This window comes from Octodon degus, unplaced genomic scaffold (genome assembly GCF_000260255.1).
Source record: "Octodon degus isolate 3935 unplaced genomic scaffold, OctDeg1.0 scaffold00026, whole genome shotgun sequence".
NCBI lineage: Eukaryota > Metazoa > Chordata > Mammalia > Rodentia > Octodontidae > Octodon > Octodon degus.
Genome location: NW_004524602.1, coordinates 12,545,046 through 12,567,866, shown reverse-complemented (window position 1 = coordinate 12,567,866; position 22,821 = coordinate 12,545,046). Strand labels below are relative to the sequence as shown.

At 45.4% G+C, this 22,821-nt stretch overlaps 1 protein-coding gene across 9 annotated transcripts in view; it reads right to left on the bottom strand.

Moving 5' to 3' along the window:
* Positions 1-22,821, bottom strand: part of Herc1 (HECT and RLD domain containing E3 ubiquitin protein ligase family member 1) — a 205,579-nt gene that overhangs the window by 3,961 nt on the left and 178,797 nt on the right. For all 9 annotated transcript variants that reach the window (XM_004628831.3, XM_023712424.1, XM_023712425.1 and 6 more), the window contains exons 63-77: positions 22,549-22,674; positions 19,338-19,476; positions 18,371-18,552; positions 17,321-17,476; positions 16,332-16,454; positions 14,974-15,076; positions 12,237-12,406; positions 10,777-10,915; positions 8,145-8,314; positions 6,932-7,101; positions 6,286-6,451; positions 5,291-5,367; positions 4,203-4,455; positions 3,707-3,859; positions 854-1,159 (exon numbers count right to left, since the gene is read on the bottom strand). In XM_004628831.3, coding sequence (XP_004628888.1) covers positions 854-1,159; positions 3,707-3,859; positions 4,203-4,455; positions 5,291-5,367; positions 6,286-6,451; positions 6,932-7,101; positions 8,145-8,314; positions 10,777-10,915; positions 12,237-12,406; positions 14,974-15,076; positions 16,332-16,454; positions 17,321-17,476; positions 18,371-18,552; positions 19,338-19,476; positions 22,549-22,674 — 2,433 coding nt within the window. The remainder of the gene's footprint in view (positions 1-853; positions 1,160-3,706; positions 3,860-4,202; positions 4,456-5,290; positions 5,368-6,285; positions 6,452-6,931; positions 7,102-8,144; positions 8,315-10,776; positions 10,916-12,236; positions 12,407-14,973; positions 15,077-16,331; positions 16,455-17,320; positions 17,477-18,370; positions 18,553-19,337; positions 19,477-22,548; positions 22,675-22,821) is intronic.

Below are 22,821 nucleotides of genomic sequence, written 5' to 3'. Positions count from 1 at the left end.
AGGCCTGCACACTCTCATTGGAGGGGGGCTCAGAAGGGGATGGGGACTGCAGGAGCCAAGGCTGGGAGGGAAGTCGACCTAGGTCTGCCTTCAGACGTGGGCAGGGACACCATCGAGGAGGGCTTCCCTAGGCGAGCACCCTGGCACTGGCGTAACACAGGAATGGTGTGTGCCAGGCATGGATAGAGGGGGTGTGAGGAACTTATTGCAGAGGAACACACAGGCCTGGTAAAAACAGGCCAGCTATTGCTGTGTAGTGGCTGCTGACAGGGCAGGCAGAGGACAGTGACTTGGCAGATGCGTCTTGGGGACAGCTCCGCAGGCAGCTGTGCTGCAATACCTGGGCCTTCTATTCCTAGACTTCCCATCCAATCTGTAGCTGGGCCAAGGTTCTGGGCCGGGGCTTCCAGTCAGCCTGCAGGAAAGTGTCTCTGCCCAGACACGGGACTGCATGGGCGTGCGTGTGTGTGTACATGCACACTGCAGCTCCTGACCTCCTCAGGTCCTTCTGGAGCACACACTGTGCCCAACTCCCCCACAACAGAAAAGGAGCAGGCGGCCTGAAGACCCCCTGCCAGGTCCCATTCAGCTCAGGATGGTGCTGAAGTCAGTGGAAGGGAAGGTTGCTGGCTGCTGGTAACTTCCACATCCACTTAAAGTTTTTTCACTAAAGCTCAGTGATGTTATTTCTAAATAAGTTTTTCTGCTTGATTTTTTTTTTTTAAAGCATCTGAATATTCTGGATGAAAGCCCAAATCGGCAGGCCTGACTGGAAGTCAGTTTGGTTTTCCCAGCACAGCAGCAAAGAGCAGGAAGTCAGACGTCCCTTAGGATGGAAAAGCAGCCCACTTACCCTGTCGACCTTCATGATCTGAAACCTCTGAGAAATGTCAGCAGTGTTGGCTGGCAGGCGGGAGCGCCCCGACACGAAGCGCATGAAGAGCACGCGCTCCTCGTTGGAGAACTCCTCCAGCGTGCGCCAGAACCACTGCACCAGCTGGTGCTGCTCGTCCACCTCGCGGTAGCGCACCACCTTCTTCAGGACCTCCACGGAGATCTCAGGCATCCCACACACCATCTGCTCCAGCTGCTTTGCGGTGAGCAGGGACAGCAGTGGCACGGGCACAATCCAAGACATCCCTTCTCGGACCGCAGCTACCTGCGTCAGAAAGGATCTTTTTTGTTGTTTTTGCAGAACCGGGGATTGAACTCAGGCCCTTGCACTTGCCAGGGAAGCGCTTATTCCACTGAGCCATCTCCTGGCCCCAGAGAGGGTCATTTACCCTGCTGCACCTGCCCTGAGCCACCGGGGCCGGGCATCCTGCCTGCTGTCTACTTGCATACTGAGCCAGACCTGTGAATGGGACCACACTGTGCCCATCTCAGGGACTCTTGTGCTCCCCTGGGCCCAGTTCCAGCCTAATGTAGGAGCAGCCTGCCTTGTTGTCCCACAAAATCTCAGCCTCTTTGGGTGTGTGGAAGGATGGGGCCCCCTGTCATCCTAGCTACCCAGGCTGAGGCAAGAGGACCACATGCTCTAGGCCAGCCTGGTCAAGTCAGCAAGACCCTGATTCAATATTAAAAATCTTAAAGGGCAGGGGATGCAGCTCAGTAGAGTTCTGGCACCACCAAAAGCAAGCCAAACCTAGAGCCCAGCCCCCAGTCCTGCCCAACCTTCCTGTCACAGGTGGCTGTGTGCTCGTGAAACACGTGTGTATAAGGTTATCTCTGCATCAGCTCCGATGCTCTAACTCTTGTAGATGTCTACTGTTTTCTTGGGAAAAGTTACATCCTTGTAAAATATTTTGTGCTTAGCATAAAAAAAAAATTGAAAAGCACAAAGAAGAAAATGAAAATGGGAACTTGGCAAAGGCAAACGGTTTGGGGGATCTGGCTCTAAATCGCAGACTCAGTAACTCGATGGCCTTATTTTTCTCATCTGGATCCAGAACCTTGAGAAGGGCTTCACACAAGGAACGCCAGCTGTACAGCTGACGTAGACCGAGCTCTGCTGTCCAGCACAGTGCTGTGCACTGGCCAGCCAGGCGCTGCCAAGGCTGTGAGGACAGTGCTCAGATGGACGTGTGCCCCACGGCTGCACCCCGCATGTGACCTGCATGCAGACCCATCACTGTCTGTGGTCTGTTTCATAAATCTTCCACTCCTGGCCAACTCCAAAATAACCTCTGAAAACAACAGAAGTCTGAGAATCGAGCAGGAGTAGGGAAGTCTCCAGGAACACCAAGCCCAAGTACACCCCAAACCAAGCAGTTATGTCTGGTACGATTTGTGACACACGCTGAGTGACAGGTGTGGACCCGCTGCAGGAAGTGGGAGGAGGCAGCTAGGGCACTCATGGGAAAGAGATGAAGAGAAGGTCAAGGGAAATGGCCTTGTCAGAGGAAGAAACAAGGCAAGGGCAGGACGAGCACCGGATGCGGAGTGCAGTGCCCCCTCTGTGGGGAGGACCTATGCCCCATGCAGGGTATGACGCTGGCCTGGGGCCTGGCGCTGCCGGAGCACGCACTGCTCTCTGCAGTGCTTGCTCCTGTGGAATAGCGCCAGTGATCCTCGCTCAGAGAGGAAACACAGAAAAAACTTCATACAAGGCTGCCCAGCATTGTGCCTTGCACGTGGGAAGGGATTGCTGTATTTCCCTTGCTCTGAGAAAGCAAGCTGTTTTGGGGAACCATGGTTTTACTGGTACTTACTCTTACAGGACAAAATTTTTCACAAACTAGGGAGGACACTGAAACCTGGCTGTGTAAACAACGTCCCCAACACAACCCACCTTCGCTTCACTAAGGGAAATACTCCTCTGACTCATGTGACCCACAGTCGAGGCCAAGGCATGGATCAGTGGCGGGCGCGGAGGCACATACTTCAAGTCACTGAGCCACTGTAGCCCCAGGGCCTGGGGACAACTCTCAAGAAGGCATCACCATGTTCCGAAAGGGAAGTGTCACAGAGATGAGTCAGTGATTGACTACCAGAAGCAGCATTCTGGACACAATATTTGTTCTGTGGTCACTCATCCACGCTCTCCTCCAGTGCTGAGTTGTCAGCAAAGAACCAGGGCAACCCAAGTGAAAAAGAGCCTCGCAGTGGCATCAAGGTCCTACAGGCTTACAGAACAAGACCCCAATCTAGGCTCAGTTCTTAGGCCAGCAGAGAAGTCTGTGGAGTGTCTTTTTTTTTTTTTTTTTTTTTTTGCATAACCGGGGATTGAACTCAGATCCTTGCATTTGCCAGTCAAGCGATTATCCTACTGAGCGATCTCCGTGGCCCCTGGAGTGTCTTAAGGAATGGAAAAGGAGGCTAAAGATGGCTCCACAGGAGGCCGGGGAAGAAGACTGGGGAGAAGACTGGTAGCCAGGCCCTGAGGACTGCAGGGGATGAGGGGAAGAGGGAGGAGGGGGAAGAGAAGGGGAGAGAGAAGAAAAAAGGAGATGGGGAGGGGGAGCGGGGAGCAGCATCTGGGGACCCAGCAGCTGAGCGGCCAATGAGACATGTGGATGAGCAGGATGGGGAGGCAGGAGAAGGCAGCGTCTGACTGCCGGGGCGAGTGCCTGGCGTCTACCCAACCAGGGAGCACTGCAGGGCGGCACTGACACAGTAAGTGCATGGCCACCACCAGGAGTGACGGCCAGCACTCGCAGGAGACAAACGGAAGCTTCCCATGCGTCTCCCCCGCCTTTCACCTCACCTGCCGGTCCATCTCATGGAGCCGGTACTCGATGGCCCTCTCCACATACTCCTTCCTATTGGAAAACGTGAGCGGGATGCTATTTCCACCAGGGATTATGGGGACCATTTTGCCATCAGCACTCTGGCCAACAAAAGAATCAAGAGGAATCATCTAAAAACAGAAAAATAAAAAAACTTTTTATAACATGGCAGAAAAGGCAACGAAAAGTGTGTCACATACAGCACAACAAGCCAAAAGTCAAGATTTCACAGATGAAATCAAGGCACACCGGACAGGGCAGGTGGCTCGGGCTGCTGCAGCGTGGAGCCGCTGTGGGTACAGGGCTCTGCTCACCCAGGCCCTCCACTTTGCTCAGCACGCTGTGGGCAGCATGAGCACAGACCGCAGGAGTCAGCGGTCGCTAAGAGGAGCACTGCAGCCGGCTGCACAAGGCAAAGACCCCAGGTCTTGCATGCAGCAGGTCAGCGGCAGCGGGACCCCCGGGCAGGCCTACCTCATGGAAACTCTCCTCGGTGATGCCGCTGTCTTCAATATGAAGAATGCTGTTGAGGGTCTGCACGTAGAGCAGGTCTACCTCCTCCAGGTCCTCCAGCGTGAGCGGGACACAGCACAGCTGCTTCCACACCAGGGGGGCCAAGTGGAGGTCCAGGGGCTTCTTCGTGCGAATGGCGACCCCCATTAAGATCCCCAGGAACTTGAACTGCATCAGGTGCTCGTCAAGGCAGGCAGAGGGGTTGAAAAGGAATCTGTGGGAGGAAGCATTTCAAGCTTAGCTTTCCTCATTTCTATGAGAAGTGGGTTACCAAGCAGCTACAGCATTAGCTTAGACTTGCGTTGCTGCAGGTAGGAGCCATTAACTGCCTATGACTATTTAAATTAATTAAACAGGATTTGAAAGCCAGTTCTCTAGCAACCCTAATAACGTTCTCATTTTTTTGTGGTACTGGGGATCGCACTCTGGACTGTACGCTTGCCAGGCAGGCACTTATGCCGCTGAGCTATCTCCCTGGCTCATAATCACATTCTGAGTGCCAAACAAATACATATAGCCTGTGGCTACTGTCTTGGACAGCACAAATACTACACGTTGAATTAATTTTAGAAAAACTGTAAAAGTACAAATAAATGACCTATTAATCCTTAGGCCACCTGCTCCAGAATGCCCCATTTCCCTAGAATAATTTGATTTATTGTTTATAAGCCTATGAAGCAGGATCCACACCTTAAACATCTGATTGGAACTACAGTACTAAGCTCTGTGACTGATAGTGTAATGGAAGTTTTTAATGAAGTACAGTGTAGAAAACTCACTATGGGGAGGCCCACCTGGGCCTTCAGAAATACAAAGGAAGTCAGGCTTCACAATCAGTTCTGAGTTTCCTCCCCTCAGGATCCCGGGTGGGCTGACCCCACAGTTAGTTCTGAGTCACAGTGGCAGTGCAGTCTCCTCCCCTGGGGCTAGAGGTCATGTGAGCACCTCCTTAGGGTTACAACTCAGACTCAGTGGGATAATATGAGGGAAGCGCTCAGTGCACATGAGCCAGTATTATCCAGACATTTGACAAATACTTGCTGTCTTACCTGTCCCTATTGTAACCTACTTCTGCGGTGGCATTAGGAGAGGGTATGAGAAGGTCAACTATACCAGTTTCCAGTTCCTGTAGAAGAAAGAAAAGCGTTCTGCTGAGAGGTGACAATCAAATGCTTCAAGAACAAATCAAGCACAGATTATTATACTAAAGGAGAATATTTTAAGGGAGGTATAGTGTATGTGACAGCCAGCCAGCTCTGTGGTAACTTCTGTGGAAAGTATCCTGCAGTGAGGAGTAGCAGGGCGAGAAAGCCCATCCTGCAGGAGTCAGGGAAGCTGTGCACAGGAGCAGGTGAAATCTCAGACTCAATGACAGCCAAGTCACTCTAGTCACATGGTTCACCAGAAAAACCTGGTATCAGGCAAAGCTGGAGGGATGCAGCTGACCTAAAAGCAGGGCTCACAGTGTGGCTCTCAAAATCATGTGAGATAGCTCGGCAGTCTAAGCGCCTGCCTGGCAAGCACAAGGACCTGGGTTTGATCCCCGGTACTGCATCCCATGCTGGCCCTGCACTGAGCTGGCCACCGAAACTGGGCGTGGTGATGCTCAACTATAATCCCAGCACTGGTAAGGATGAGACAGGAGGATCACTATGAGTCTGAGCTATGCAGTGAGATCCTATACCAAATCAATCTTTTTTTTTTAAAAAAAAATAATTTTAAAGCATCAGAATAAATCAGAGCACATGGCTAGTCCTGGATTTGTCTGCTATGTGAATGTACTTATGTAACACTGTGCTTCCTCTGCATGACAGACGGACACCACCCGTAGAGGGCAGAGTGCTGCTGCTGCTGCAGTGAGTAATCTTCATAAAGCACTTCTCAACCCCTTGCTGTCCACCATCCACCTAGGCAGCGCTAACGTATGACTTACGCAAGGCTCACAACACACCCCCACTATATGGATGAAAGCACGCCTGATGGAGCAGTCCCTGGAAACTGTAACAGGATCTCTGAGCCCACTCAGCAGTGTGCATAAACATACCTGGCACATCTCTGTGATGGTGTCATCAAACACTCCTCCAGCGTCATCAGCCCCTTCTCCAACCAGCTTAACCTTCCATGCTCGGGAAGGGAGACGGAGGTCTGAAGCATTTAGCTTAACCACTTGTCTTGCTATCTGAACAAAGATGGGCTTACACTTCCGTCCTCTTAAAAAAAAAAAGGCACAAGGGAATGAAAACCAACGCATCATCTTCCCAGGCCACCACAATGGTCCCTAACAGTATGGTCCCATCAGTGAGTCCATGAAGAAACCACTGTGAGATGTGCCCATCACAGGGCTGTAATGTGACACCTCTTTCCCCCAGGTACTAAGGCCAGTAGAGTGGCACTTCGATCCATGAACACTTTTATTTGCCAACACTTTGGTTTCCAAACAGAAGCACTTGGCAAATTTTGTTTGTTTGCAAACTGCATCAGGTGACCAACACAACTGCGGCCATCTTTCCTGCATGAAAATGAATGTGGCCATCTTTTCCAGAATCGTGGAACAACTTAAAGTTCATGAATCAAGGTACCACTGTACCTTTTCCATCCTTTATAAGCAAGGAAGCTAAAGCTTAGAGAGATTAACAATAACATTAATTTCAAAATTCCATCTGGGCAGGGAAACACACACACAAGCCAACCTGGTCGATATTCTCTTTACAGTAATTTGAGGTCCATAGTTTTTGCCTTGAACCATGGTCTTTCCGATGGAGCGCACCATGGGCAGAGTATAGACCCTTGGGGCCAACAAGGGCCGCAGCTGGCCCTGCACGACGCCCCAGGTCCCAGCACTGTAGTGGGACGTGCTGCTCTGTAACACAAGGGAAGGCATCAGGGTAGGATAATGTGAGGCTTATAAGCATGTCACATTTTTAGAACATAAATTCTTTTGAAATGTAGTTTAAAAGCATACACCTGAGTATTAGTTACTATTAATAATTTTTTCAAAATATTTTTTGATAAAATAAGTGGTTACCAATTTAAAAAAACCATAAAATACAGAAAAGCACATAAACATATATACAAATGAAATCATCCTATGCCTCACTCTCTCTGTTCCTGCATATATACACACACACATCTCGCAGTGTGGGGATAATACTGCTTGTATAACTGTAGCTGCTTTTCTTACTTTGTATCATAAAATGTCTCCCCTGATTACAGTCTTCAAATACTCTGTTTAGTGCTGCCAGTATTCTGCTGCCTGGCTGATTATCTACTTCTTTTATTTTTTTCCCCTGGGATGGGGAATGGAACTCAAGACATTGTGCTTGCCAGGCAGGCACTGTGCAGCTGAGCTCTATCCCCACCCCTTGATTATCTACTTCTTACAGTAATTGGTCAAATCTCTCCATTCATCACTGGTCATCTAGAGGTTACAGAACAATAGCTGCCTACATATTAATCCAATTTAAATAAGCTTACTTCCCAAATTACTAGAATGTTCTATAAACAGACAAACCACCCAAATAAAGTATTCCCCAATGAAGTATTTCCCTAGTCTCCCTTCCACAGCAATCAAAATGCTCATTTGTAAGAAGTAATCTGCCAAATTTCTCAAGAGTAATTTAACAACCTAGACTATGGCCCTATTAGCTCTGTGTGCTTAAAGCTTTAATTCATACATTACATGCTGTAGATTGTATATGATCTGCTCAGCCACCTGTGTTTCCTCAAATTTTGGACAAACCAAAACAAAAAAGGAAAGCTACTTTATCCAGAAACATGATTGTTAGTCCCTGGACTGTCTCTAACCTGAAATGGGACTAGAATTGCTATCCTTTCTCTTGGGCCAAAGACTGAAGGAACTATCAGCTATGCTGGAATGTTCCAAAAGCCAGGCCAGTGCATTACCTGGTTGTTGGGACTGAGGTTCAGCAGCCTCCAGGACGAGTACATGAGGTCAGAGAAGTGGTAAAGCAGCCGGAGGCGGGCCCGCACGGTGTGGATGCTCACCTCTCGGAGTGCCCCGTACTGGGGGGGCACCGTGTCAGGCAGGCCCAGCTGCAGGGGCACTGACACACCTGTTAACGGATAAATGAGCAGGTATGAAGGAAATACACTGCTTTCAATTCTGGCATTTTGTAAAATTTTAAACACACATCAAACGAGATAGTTAAGCAAAGGGCACCGAATCTCACCACCTAAATTCTATAACTAATATTTTGTTATATTCACTTTTCCACATATGTAACCTATTCTTTTAAAAATTTTTAATCTTTTACTTATTTACTTACTTGGTACAGGGTCTCCCTACGCAGCTCAGACTCGTAGTGCTCTTCCTGTCTCAGCCTTCCCCGCACTGGGATTACCAGGGGCTGGCGGAGCGCAGGGCCAGCATGCATGTGGTCCCGGGGATCAAGCCTAGGTCCTTGTGCTAGCTAGGCAGGCACTTAGACTGCTGAGCTATCTCCCTAGCCGATGTGACCTATTCCTTTAGTCATCAAATCAGCTTAGTTTTTTTGACACATTGGTGTTAGATTTTTAAAAAAAACTTTAAAAAATTTATCATTACGGAAATCTGGTCTTTTTTTCCTGTAAGACTTTTAGTTAGAAGACAAGAGGAACCAAAATTCTTTCTTTCATAGTCAATAACTCATTTTCATAATAATGCAAGGTAAAAGTGAAGATCAGGAAGGGAGTTCTGAAACTCAGAACTTGACAAGGCTGCGAATCATCTCACTAGGGATCTGACAGAATGAAAGGCAGTACGTGATTCAAGAAGGTTTCTTACAGCAAAGACTGTAAGCACTGCATTCAGTCAACCAGTTAGAAAATTCACAAAGAAATACTTAAATTTGCTGTATATAATTTTTCCCCCAGTACCAGGTGTTGAACTCAGGACCCTGGCAAGCACTTATTCTACTGAGCTATCCCCCCAGCTGATGTATATAATACTAAGCTTTACATAGCTCAATCCCTATGGGTATTAGAACTTTTAATACATGAAAACATTTGTCTAAGTATGTCTATGTGCTGAGCAGTCCCAAGAACTTCCATGAATTAGTCTGTTTCCTCCTACAGTCTTTGCAGTAGGTGCTATTACCATTGTTCTCATTCACACAGAAGCAAACAGTCTCAAGGCTGCACAGATCGCACATGCAGGAGCCAAGACGCAGTCCTCATAACGCGGTCCCAGAGTCTGAACCTTTAAGTGACAGGCTCAAGTAAGAGCGAAATCCCTCTGGAAGCTGAAGGCTCTGAGGACTCAGCTGTCGGAGCAGAGAATGCACCCCTCACGCTGAGTTCTCTTATTCAGGATCCAACTGTGGGTGTTTGGAAGCTACTTAACAGTCAGTCCTGTCTTGTCCCTCATTGTTGCTAAGGCCAAACCCCCTCTCTGGGGACATTTCCCCCAAGAACGTGTGGCTAAGAATTAGGGATGTGACACTTACATCCTGACCGTCAACCTGGCTGGCTTGAGAGATGCCCAGGAGATGAGGAAAATACTCCTCCAGGCATGTCTAGGTGAGGGCTGGGTCCTGAGCTGGGCACTACACCTAGACCCGGCTCCCTCCTCTCGGGCTCTCCCTGTGCTCTGTGCCTCCCAGGTCCACAAGTTGAGCCGCTTTCCTCGCCAGATTTCTCCCTGGGAGCCAGATGACCAAGGATTGAAACATCTGAAACTGAACCAAAGTAGACTTCTCCTCCTCTACGTAGTGGTGTCCGATATATTGTCCCACCAAAGGAAAGCTGGCCAATACAAAGGAAGTCAGAAAAAGGGGACAGAATGCTGAACTCCGAGGCTCAGAATTGCTTCATGAGTTCTGCTGTCTAAGACTCCATGGGACAGTACAAAGGGCTTGAAGGCCAGGATAAGAAACAGCCTGAATGCAAAATACTGCTTCTAAATGGTAAATGCCACCCTGACGTAATGGCTGTTTGCGGACATGGAAGAAGGGTTCAGTCAGACTGTGCATGGCTAGCTGTTCAGGGCACAAGCATACATTATATTCTTCTTTAAGGCTTTTTAGTAATCTTTAAGGGTTTCCTAATAAGTCTTTTCTCCTATCTTTCATTACTGAGGAAGGGGCTCTGGGAATTGAACTCAAGAGTGCTGAACTACACCTCCAACACTTTCAGAGACAGGGTCCTGCTAAGAAGCCCAGGCTGGCCTGCAACTTGTGCTCCTCCTGCCTCAGGCTACCAGATGGCTGGGATTGTAAGTATGGACTGGCATGCACTACTTAAGGGCTTTTAATCTTTATTGCTGAAAGTGGGCCTTAGAAATCTATTTGTCATATATGAGACATACACGCTTGCTGTTCTAAAATCATTAAGTTTTGCTTGCCTAAGTGGTATGTTTTCTTGTCTTGGGACTGTAGAGCAGGACTGCTTTGTCGCAAATCAGCAGGAGAAATGCCTGCTGTGGAGCATTTACAGTGTGAGGGAGCAAGGCACAGGGTTCCTGACAGAGGCTGGGCTGGAAAGCAATGGCACTGTGCTGCAAGGGCTGCAGCAGGAGCATGGGCACGTGACTCCTCACCCGGTGCTCTTGGTGGGACAGGTGGCGCTGTCCATGCAGCACTGTGGCAGCGGCCAGCTGAGATCTGCCGAATGTTCTTCCCTTGCAGAACTGTTACCAGGGTTGGCTCTCGAACATGATTGGTGTGACCTAGGCCAAGCTGGGAATACCAATGAGCACACAGACACGCAGTTAGAGGAAGAGGAGAAGTCAAGATAATTCAATGTGCACCAAGCACCAGCATCAATAATAGAACAAAATTTGATTTTTCTCAGACTTAATGGTCCGCACAGCTCAGAATGTCTCCCGAAAAGGAAGCAATGACAAGGCCATTCCAAATCCTGTAGATGAGTTTTAGCAACCAAGCACATCCTTGGATTCCAGCTTGGAAAGCGAATGAGTTCTTGGAAAATTAAAATGCAACAGAATGACCTATAGACATCACTAAAGCATGTTGGCTTCTGCCTAACAACAAGCACATAACAACATGCAGGGATCTCCAGGTCTCTGTTCTCAGGGGCTGGCTGGGACTCTAGCGTTCCACTGGCTGAGCGAGTCGGCAGCAGTGGGGAGGCTCATGGTGAGGCCTAGACAGGGAATTCCCGGGGGTGTCTTCAACGTGAGCACTCTTCTCCTCAAGGTGACTGCAAAGATGAGCAGCTACCTTGTCTGTTACTGTAGCGATGAGACCACAGGAGCCAAACTCAGGCTACTCTGAATGACCCTAGACCCTGAACTTCAGGGTCCTTGGTTGGCAGGAGCCAGATTCAGAGAGGAAGGGTGGGGGGCGGGGAGGTCTCTTGACATGGAGTACAATCTACTGTTGTAAGCAGGCAGCTCTGCCATCTCCCACCAAAGTCTCTTCCTTCTCCTTATATGGAGGAGGGGCTGAACATATTAACCCTGGATCTTATTTTCTCATAGGCTCAGTTTAACTCCTATGAGGAATGAGGGTGACAAGGTTTCCTCCACAAACACAAATATACTTTATACACAGTCATATCATAAGATACAAAGACACTATTTCATTTATTAATTTTTTTTTTTTTTTTAGTATTGGAAATCGAACTCAGGACCTTGCACTTGTCTGGCAAGCACTTATACCACTGAGCTATCTCTCTAGCCCCTTCATTCTCCGTTATCCTGAGCAACTGATGTTGAGGCTATAATCTCACACATTACCATAGTAACAGCAATGTGACAATAGGTAGCAAATGCTTATTGCAGTGTACTCTGTGCCAGATACCTGTCACATATGTGTGCAGACATGCACATGCCCAGTGGATTCCCTTCATCATTGCCGGATCTCTTTCTTAACCACGGTATAATCTTCCTTGGCTAACTGAGAGACAGATGCGTAAGTGGACTCACAAAGTAGCCAATCCTACGGTGCAGAGGTGTGCCTGGAACACTGTGGTCGGCATCGGGGGTGTCCTAGCATATCCCATTCTCACAAGAACAGCAGCAGGAGGGCCATTTACCTGCCCTTCAGAGTTGCTCCCCCAGGCATACACGTCTCCAGTTGATGCCAAAGCAAGTGTATGCTCAGCTCCTACTGCCACATCTTCAATGACCACTCCAGCAAGGACAGGGACTTGCTGTGGCCGATTGTGATTGCGGGCACGCCCTTCAGGAAGGCCAATCAAACGATCTGAAAAAAAACAGCACAAGTATTATCGGTAATATGATCAAAAAAACTTGGAGAGATGCAGAGCAAAAAGAAGTACAACTCCAGGGGGTGTGAGTAAAGGCCAGCTGAGCAGGGAAAGGCTAGATGAAGCCCTGGGAGGAAAGTTGGCTTTGGACGGAGCTGGTGAGTCAGGGGAGCACAGAGCCCCTGCGTGACAGCGGAGCTCAGGCCACACTGTTAGAAGGCACTCACAGTCTTTTGTGTTTCCTACATTTAATGGCAGAATTGCAATGACATAGTATGTAAGGCAGTGGGGTACAAGCTACTATCTAACAAGCTATACCAGACTGTAAATAAACAGTTTGAAGCCATTTCTTCAAAAAACATCAGACTTCTTCATAAAAATTAAGAATTAAACCTACAACCAGCAGCTTATTTCAAACTTAGAGGCTCCTTAATATCATATTTGAAAGATCTAAAGTCTCTGAAGTTTCTTGCTTTCTCAATAAAAATGTCACACAATCCATTTTTTATAACATTTCTACCCAAATTTCTTTTTTTAATTTAATAATAAAATTTTATTTTTTCCAAATGTATACCTGGTTGAACCTATTCATTATGCATCTTCCCCAGCAGAAGGGGCATCTCCACCCTTGGCATTTCTAGTATAAATAACTTGAGCTCTGTGCTTTGAGGCCAGCTTCATAAGCCCTTTACTAAGAAACTCCTGAAGGGCTTCTCTGGCCAGTGACCCACAGATCTTGAGTCTAGCAAGCGTTGTAAGCTTATAGTTGGGAACTTCCTTACAGAGTTTGTCATAAGTAGCTTTATCAAACAGAACCAGGTTGTTGAGCATGGCCTGAACTTTGCCTTTTGCCTTGTCCCTAGATTTGCTCACTGGATCTTGGTCTCTCTTGGCCACCTTTCTGGCATCTTTCTTCTTGTTGTCTTTGGGCAGCATTGCCGAGCCTGGAGAGCAGCAGCTACCATTGCAGGCCTGGCAAGATGTTGGATAAAAAGCCCAACTTTTTCTTTACCTAGCTAAACTTCTGGAAAGTGGTCAGGCCTGATGCTTAATGTCCTCTAGACTTACATGTCAGACCACCTTCTGCAGGCAGATTTGCATGTGCCCACTTGCAGCAGCTGAATGACTGTGTCAACTTGAGAAGTTTAGAAACAACTAAATCAGCTCAACAATTCTATACTGAGGGTACGGAGGAGCCACCATAAGGTGGCTCATCACTCAGAAGACATGAAGGGAAATGGGGAAGGACAGAGGATTCCATTCTTCAGAGGAGCTCCAGTCTCTCCCTGCAGCGTGGGCGCCATCCCCTGGCTTCTAGCGCACTCTTGGCTTTCGGTGCAGACCCGTCAGCCTCCTGGTATGGACATGCAGGCAACACTGCAGTGAGCTCCGGACCTTGAACTGAATCCTTCAGTGTTCAGTGTGCAGATGCCCTCTGCACACTTCCTCATCTGACTCTGTGGCTGTCTGCCATCAGTCTTGTAATTGCTTGTAACATTTGCACATCTTGTGTAATATTTGTTTCTCTAATAAAACCCTGACTGATACACCACTGTACTGAAAATGTGACCTCAGAGCCACAAGCTGGCTCCTAAATGTCCACTCCCAGGCTGCTTCTCTCGCTCTAGTCCATGGGAGGTCCGAGTAACCTTCTGACAATGTGGCCTGAGCTCCGTGTCACGCAGGGGCTCCATGCTCCCCTGACTCACCAGCTCCTTTCAAAGCCAACTTTCCTCCTAGAGCTTCATCCGGCCTTTACTCACACCCCCTGGTTGTATTTTTTTTTTTTTTGCTCTGCATTTCTTCAAGTTTTTTGATCCTATTACTAAAGGCTTTAACTATTGCCATTTATGAAACTAATGTTGCAAGCCTAAGTCTCTATAGCTAATCGCTGGAGTTCCAGATCTAAACTCTCAACGGCCTACTGGGCAATTCCCTACATATATTAGGGGTCGAAGGTTCCACTGGACATGACTAAAGCTAAGCTCCTTAACCTCCTTTCCCATAAACTAGCTCATTCCTATTATTGGAATCGAGGCTCTCCCAAGCCTAGAAACTTCTGTCACACTTCCTTTCTCTTTCTGATACTTGCTTCATAGCCTCCTCAATCACTACAACCGAAAAAGAAATTCCACTGAAGAAAGAGAACTTTTTACTAAAGCAACTCCTGAGAATGCTTGGCTGTGAATCTACTCAGGATCTGAGCCCCGAGTGCCTGTGAGTCCCTCCAGTGCCGAGTAGCTGCAGCTCCAGCCCCTGGGAGGGACGGGGAATGAGGCGGAACAGCGCAGCGCAGGTGCCAGGGCAGTGTCTGTGGCAGCACCACAGAGATACGGGAGAGGGAGGAGCGCTGGCAAGACTCCGCCAGCAGGAGGGAGAAAAGCACAAGGAGCTTCAGTGCTCTTAAAGGTCATGAAACCAAGCGAAAGAGGGTATGGTAGCTAGTAGGACACAGAACAAAATTCACTGATTCAGAGCACTATATTTTATAAAATTGGTAGGCTGGTATTTCCATAATGCATGTGCACACAAGAAAAGCAATGTAAGCTAAAAAACACCTTACCTTGACCGAAGGTATACACGTGACCATCCTTGGTCAAAGCAACGGAAAACTGAGTTCCACAAGCAACCTTTTTTATTCCAATGCCACAAAGGACATCAACTTTCTGCAAAAAAAGTGTATCATACATACTTGAAAACAGTAAGAAACACTTTTGGGTGTACAAAGACTATAATCCAATAAAAGTACTAATTGTTACCTGCCTGCTCCACCCAAGTCCACACTCCTAAATGTTATTTTCTCCTGCTGCTCTGTGAACTGACTGTAGGGGGAGAGCGGGTGCAGGGGCCAGGGCTGTGGGGCTAACACCCAGGCCATGCAGAGCGACAGCATTTCACCGGCCAATGGAGACCCAAGAGAATTCCCAGACTTTTTAAGAACTCTGCAAGACTGTGTGAAGCCAGGGATGGCTCCCTGATAGTGTGGTGATTTCAGCCTTTAGAAGTGACAAAAGCAAGGGTTTTTCTGCCTCTTCGTATCCCTGGTTCAATATTCACCCCTATAGCTATCAAAATACATATGTGGTGGTGAGTGTGAAGTTAAACATATATTCAGTACCTGTAAATCACACTACTTGTTAAATATGCCAAGATAAGCCACAGAAGAGAAATGCACAGAAGCCAAGCATAGTGGTGGATGTCTGCAGCCCCAGTACTCTGGGAGGCTGAGGCAGGAGGATAGCAAGTTTGAGCCTAGCCTGGGTGACTTAATGACAAGTAAGATTCTATCTCAAAATAGAAAAATCAAAAATGGCTAGGAAGGTAGCTAGTGTGAAGGCCCTGAGCTTGATCTCCAGTACCACCATGAAACAAAAATAAACAAAACCCAAAAACCTGCAGAGGAGATATTCTTGCAGAGTCAAGAAAACTTATCAAGGGTGATTAATAGCTTCTAAAGTGCATTTTTTTTACTCCAGTTTTCTTCATATTGTTTTTTCTTAAGCTGCACACCCATACAATTTAGTGTAGTAATAAGCTGAAATAGTAGCTGCAAGCAGAGTTAAAAACAAACAAACAAACAAACAAACAAACAAACAACTGTCCACAATTCCCTCCACAAAACATGCTGGAGATGCGTCTATCTAGTTCCTCTTTAATGGGATGTAGATCTACAGTGTTTGGCCTGTCTATGGAGACAGAGGACTAGCCTTGTAGGACTTTCACATCTGTTTACATTTAATACTGTATTTAAAAGCAAGATCTAGAATGTTGTACATTCAAGAATAAGCAACAGAAAATTGAAACTTCATTGTAAAATACCAAAAATGTTAAAGGTAATTATTCCCAACTAGGAAGAAGCAACGACATAGATGTAAACTACTTTCTGCTGCCCGAAACTCTAGATTAAAGGCAGTAACTGACCTGGGGGGAAGACTTTGCAGTGGAATTTCCTAAGCCTAGCTTTCCATAGTCTCCATCTCCAAAAGCCCACACCATGGAGCCATCTGTCGATACTGCCAAGGTGTGGTTTAACCCACAGGCCACCTGGAGAAACCACAGGAAGTTCAGTAAGACAAAGCACAATATCCAAAACACATAACCCTGTTTCTGAGACCCTATTCTCCATTTGATTGAAAAACATGACTATGTATTCAGAGATTTTTATTGGCTTCAGAGCCTACTTTAAATATTAAACAAAATGGGTTCAGTAGATATCTACTGCCTACAAATAACTTTTCAAAGTGAAATACTTTAAATATTTGTGGCTAATTAAGAATCAGAGCATAAAAGTCAGGGGGAAAAGTACACTCAAAAATGTCCATTCACACCAGATAGTGTTGAAGGAACATAGCTGACTCCATTATTAGAAACTCTCTTGGCCATCACAGCTGCAAAAACTTGCTTCAGAGAGGTAGTTACCAATGAGGCTTCATTTAGCTTTTTTTTTTTGTGGCCAGCTCAGTCCACCCTGGGGGCGGGGCTGACACAGCATGTGGTACCCAGGATCAAACCATGGTTCCTGCGCATCCTTAAGCTTGCCTAGGCAGGCCTGTTAGACTGCTGAGCTATCTCACCAGCCCCTGCATTCAGCTATTCAACTAACAGCAGCCCAACAGGAACCACAAAAATCTGTATTGCTTAAAGGCTTTACACAAGCTGTGTTAGTACTTTATGGAGAATATTTTTAAATATTCACCTCCTGAAATCAGAGAATTATTCATCATATAAAACAAACACACTGACCTAACATGTGTATTTTCACACTGTGAAAAAGCCACAGAGGCTTATCAACTAGAACAAACAAAATATTATGCAACTGGAGATTCTGGTCTACCTAAAGAATATCTAACTGCATATAGACAGTTAAAAAAGTACGATTAGCGAGAACTTTGTATTGTCTTATTCCATGCCTGTCCAATCTGATATCCTTCCAGTGCAGTCACTCTCTCTGGAAGTTTTTTATTAGAGGTGTTTCCAAGGCCCAGGCGTCCATAGTCACCATTCCCAAAGGTAAAAAGTTTGCCATCTGAAGTTACCACTGCTGAGTGCTTAAAGCCACAAGACATCTAGGATAGAACCAGAGAGAAAGGTTTTTAAGAGGACACATTAAAAAAAAAAAAAAAAAAAAAATCAATCAATAACCTTTGGTTATTAATCAGCAATAAACTTAACTGACAAGTCAGTATCTTTAAGACCACTATATTCTATCTGCCTGAGTGCCTTTCTGGCCCCCTCAAGTCTGAATTATCTCATCAGCTTCAGGAAAAACAAGCAAGGAGATATTAGAACAACTGTTACTTCTTTTCAGAAGGACACAGTTGATCTAGACTAAAATAAATAATGAATGAGAAAATTCTTTGCAAATTCTATGGTGCTGTACAATTTTCAGTATTATTTTAGATTAGATCACTAATTTTCTTTTTTTTAATTTTATTTAATTAATTAATTTATTTATTTATTTTGTGTGTGTGTGGCCAGCTCAGCCCACCAGGGGGCGGGGCTGGCTGGCATGTGGTGCTGGGGGATTGAACTGCGGTCCCTGTGCTTTGCTTGGCTTAGTTTGTTCTAAGTAGGTGCTTTAGACCACTGAGCCATCTCACCAGCCCCTAGATCACTAATTTTCAGAAAATGTATATATGCTCAGCTTTGGTAACAAAAACAATAGGTTAAAAGCAAAGCCTTCTCTCTGCCTGTGTGTCAGCCCAGTTCCTTGGTATTTCTTGAAGGGCAGCAGCACCCCACCTTTGGCCAACCAGTTGACTCAGGAAAAAAAAGTCCATCTAACACCAAAACCCAATTAAACACCCAACAAGCCCAAGTATAAATGTGCACAAACAAAAGCAGTGGATCTTCTATAATGCCTCTGTAATGTATTACTATTTCCTGCTAGCTAACTTTAAGAATGCTATTCAACAACTAATACATTCACATCCAAACGCAAAGTTCAGGTCCGGCCTAACCTGCACCACTTCTTCTCCTTGTAAGGCCTCTATCTGCCGAGGTCGCCGCTGTCTGTCACTGTTCCCATGGCCAAGTTTACCATAGTCTCCATCTCCCCAGCTAAAGACTTCTCCACTTTCTGTCAGGGCCATTGAGTGCCCATCAGAACCACAGGATGTCACTAGCTGGGTTACCACAAAGCCTGGAACACAGCAGAAAGCAAATAAGATTTACAAATACTTTACACAGACTGTCTCACTTATTTTCCTACAAAACACAGGAGGCACATCCCAATATCCACATTTTTACAACTGCGGAAACTGAATCACAAAAGGTCTATTAGCTTGTGCACAGGCTCAGCATTAGGGACTGGAAGAACACACTGGAACCAGGTCATGTCCCCATCACCACTGTAGCACTATTCTAACCAGAATAACTTAGAGCTTCTCAGAAACCTACCTGAACTCACTGTCACTGGTAAACTTGTACTGAAGTCCTTCTGAGCTCCCCACACAAGTGTGGGCACTAGTGAAAACTCATTTAGGGATCAAGCTATGGGCTCCTTCAGTGATTTTTCCAGAATTATGCTTTCTCCAACTCTCAGAACCCAGAGATGCCCTTTAAAGTTTGTAGCACATGTGGATATTTCATATAAACTAATTTTTACTTTTAAGGAAACATGCATGGTCACCACTACTACTAATAGGAGCCTAATTATACTTGTGGTAACTCTAAGAATTTGTTTACAGTCTTAAGTGGGTCTCAAAGATAGTTATTTACATCTCACTGAATTCTACCATTGGTGTTATAAATAATTTACAAATAATATACCTTAAAACATGGCAATGAAAGCTGCACAATGCCTAGATGTCACTGAAATGCCGGAGACTTCATCTGCCAAAGGTGTGGAAAGAGGTCCAACAGGAGCAAATGTCCTTACAGCTAAGTCATGGTTTCTGACTATTTTTAAATTAAAGACAAGTTTACCTTGTAAGGCTGAAATCACTGTCAATACATGCAGATCATCTGAATTTCCTTGTCCCAATCTGCCATAACTTCCTTCCCCACAAGCCAACACTGTGCCATTGGCCTGGATGACAAAGGTACAGTTCTGACCACAAATGACCTAGGACAAAAACACATAATTAAAAATATTTATCGTCTAGCTTCAGCACATGAACATTTGAACTGACTCCCTATATACCAAGGATAACTAAAGTTATTTTATTCCTTGCTTTAAACAATTTATTTAACTGAAGTGGACTTCTATTTGTTTAACTGAAATGACTTCCATTTATTTTGATATATCTTTTCCCCATGATGATTTACAGGATCTTTAAGCCAATACATTTCATAATATTTGGACATTTGGGTATATACCAAAATATTTTAGCAGTATCTTTTAGCAAGAAAAACCCTGAAGAGTAAAGACTGGATACAATTACTGGTACAGAAAAATCTGCTCCAAATATTTCTGAGGTAAGAAGGCACCACATACCTGTTCAACTAAGAAAACCATCCTTACCACACAGCAATATTTTTAAGTAGGACCTAGAACACTTAGCTGCCAATTAGGCGCTGAACGGCAGCGTTCCACCCCCACCTTATGCCATGAATTCATGAAGAACAGGTTCCAACATCTCAGGCTCCCTCCCAGTGGTTCTCACAAGGTGCACTCCTCTGGGTGGGCAGGCTCGGACTTCGCTTGAGCCCAGGCAACTTTCTCTTTGGCTTCTTTTCTGATCACTCTCCTTGACACACTTCAGGAAGCCATCCCGACTCTGAATGCTTAATAGACTCAATACCCACGTTAATCCTGTTGGCAAGTACCTTACCCTTAACTTGCTTGTTTACAACAGTGCCAACAGCATGCTGGGTAACACAGTAGACTTCCTGTTCTGCCCCGGTCATGCTTGTGTGGCTCTCCTTTTTACACAGTACCCATCCCCTGGATGTCTACAATATCACTCTTTTAAAAAAAATTTTAATTTTATTGGGGCCGGGGAGATGGCTCAGTAGGATAAGCGCTTGACTGGCAAATGTAAGGATCTGAGTTCAATCCCCGGTTCCGGGGGAAAAAAAAAAAATTAATTTTATTGAGAAATAAATATGAATGAGACAGTTTCAAAGCTGATTAATAGGATAGTTTCGATAACCAATACATTGTACATTGTTATCTTCTTAGTGGTTATCCATAGTATAAGAAGCAGACAGGATATCCTGTCCAAACACTATTAGTACATATCTTTCTTCTCATTGAATTAAGTGAAAGTAGCTGTATATCTATCCTATTTTGTATATATAAATACAAAATGATCTTTTCTTCGTATCCTCCCTTTTTTTTGTTTAGTCCTGTCAGAGGTGAATATTCTATTGGCATCTAAATACTATAGGTGTTTGAATTCAGCTAAATAATCTAACTCTGTGTAGCAGTCTATAATATTAGTGGGTTATCCTCAGAGGTTATTGACTTGAGCCTTTTACAGTTCATCATATTAATATGGCTTTACTTTATATACCTCGTTTTTATACTTTTCTCCTGGATGGTTAAGACCAAGATAAAGCAAGACCTATACAGCAAGAAATGTAACTTTTGTATCTGATTAAGGCCAGTCAGGTACCCTCAGGATTTATCCTGTAGCCCTGTACCACACTTTGTAGATCCTTTGTCAGTGTCAGCCACGAGGATGAGTCATGGCCATTACTTGACCAATTTGCTCTTTGAATATCACTTTTTTTGTAGTATGTGGCTAAAGGAACAGCCCCATGTTTTCTATGTATGTGGCTAAAGGAACAGCCCCACGTTTTCTATAAAGCCTAGAGAACATATACAGGTTTCCCTTCCCCTTGCTCTTTGTTTTTGCCATTTTGGCGAATTCCTGGAAAATGATGGTTCTAGCCAAAAGGCCCTAATTTTAATTAAAGGGAAGGACTGATCGAAGTACGGTTTCTCCTGTATCCTTGACTGTACAAAACTTTTCACTTAACCAAGAGATATATGAGGTTCATGTGCCTAAGTCACAAATCATGGTGTCTATAGGACTTAGCTGATTGTGAAAAGTTAAAATAGTACAAGTTCACTAGATAAGAACGGGGAAGGATGATGGGGTACTAGACTGGGTTAGAAAGAGGCAGAAATTGAAGAGAACACAGGTAAGGAGGGGTGCAGTGCCCACTCTGGGAGAACTGAGGCAGAGAAGAACAAGGAAGAAGCAGCCTCTAGAAATGTTTGGAAATCCACTGCTATGGCCGCTGAAGGGTGCTGTTAATACAGCCTGGCTAAAGGCTCTGGCAAGTTCATGGTCCCAAAGAGAGAATCACACATTAGGAATATCTCAGTTCCTATAAAAACATGTGGCATAGGTCTAAGGCATACAATATGATTTCATTACACTTGAAAGAAAGAAAAAGCTTGATAAAGCTATGAACAAGCTGGTCACCACAAACCACATGAGGCTACAACGCAAAGACGTTATATTAGGAGCCTGTGCCAAACATTCTAAATTCAGTTACTCTCCAAAATAATAGTAGTAGTAGAAATAATGATGATGATGATGATGATGATGATGATGATGATGATGATGATGATGATGGCCGGCCAGATAGCTCAGCAGATTAAAGCGCCTGCTTAGGCAGACGCAGGCGATGGGGTGGACTCCCAGCCTGTGCCGGCCTGCCCTGGGGCGTGCTGAGACAGCAACTGAGACTGGGTGTGGGGGCACACGCCTATAATCCCAGCACTTGGGAGGCTGAAAACAGGAGGATCACTACAAGCCTGATCTGTAGACCATATTCTCAATACATTAAAAAATAAATGAACCTGAAACTGTCTCATTGCTATTTGTTTCTCAATAAAACTATGGGAAATAAATAAATAAATAAATAAAATGAACCAATTTGGTTTGAAACTGTCTCACTGTTATTTGTTTCTCAATAAAATTATGGAAAAAAATCAATGAATAATAATAATGATAATAAATTAATCTACTCTTCTGAAAGCTTATAATCATATTTTCTTTACTATTTTTAAGCTTTTTTCTTTTAAAATAATTTTTATTTGAAGGCTGTGCACCATGACTTTCTTTAATGACTCCTTACAATAGACTATGACACAGACAAGCTTCTTCCCACAGTAAGTTACTGACAGCAGGGAACGGAGTTGTATGTTTCCGAGTGCGCCCAAGGTTCCTGGATTTACCTGTTGGGCCTGTGAGAATGAGGGAGCTGCAGCGGGTACCATGACATTCCTGCCAGCTTCTGCCAGCTGTCCATGCCTCCCAGCGCCCCACAGGTAGACATCACATTTTCCTCCTAGGTGCCAGTCCTAGAAAACCACAATCACCTAAAAATTAGACTCATACTTTGTTCAAATAAGCATGTACAGAGTACTAAGCATGTGTTGTCCTCTGGGTTAGACACCAGGACACTAAGGCACATATACTTAGAATTCCAAGAATGACTGAGAACTGCA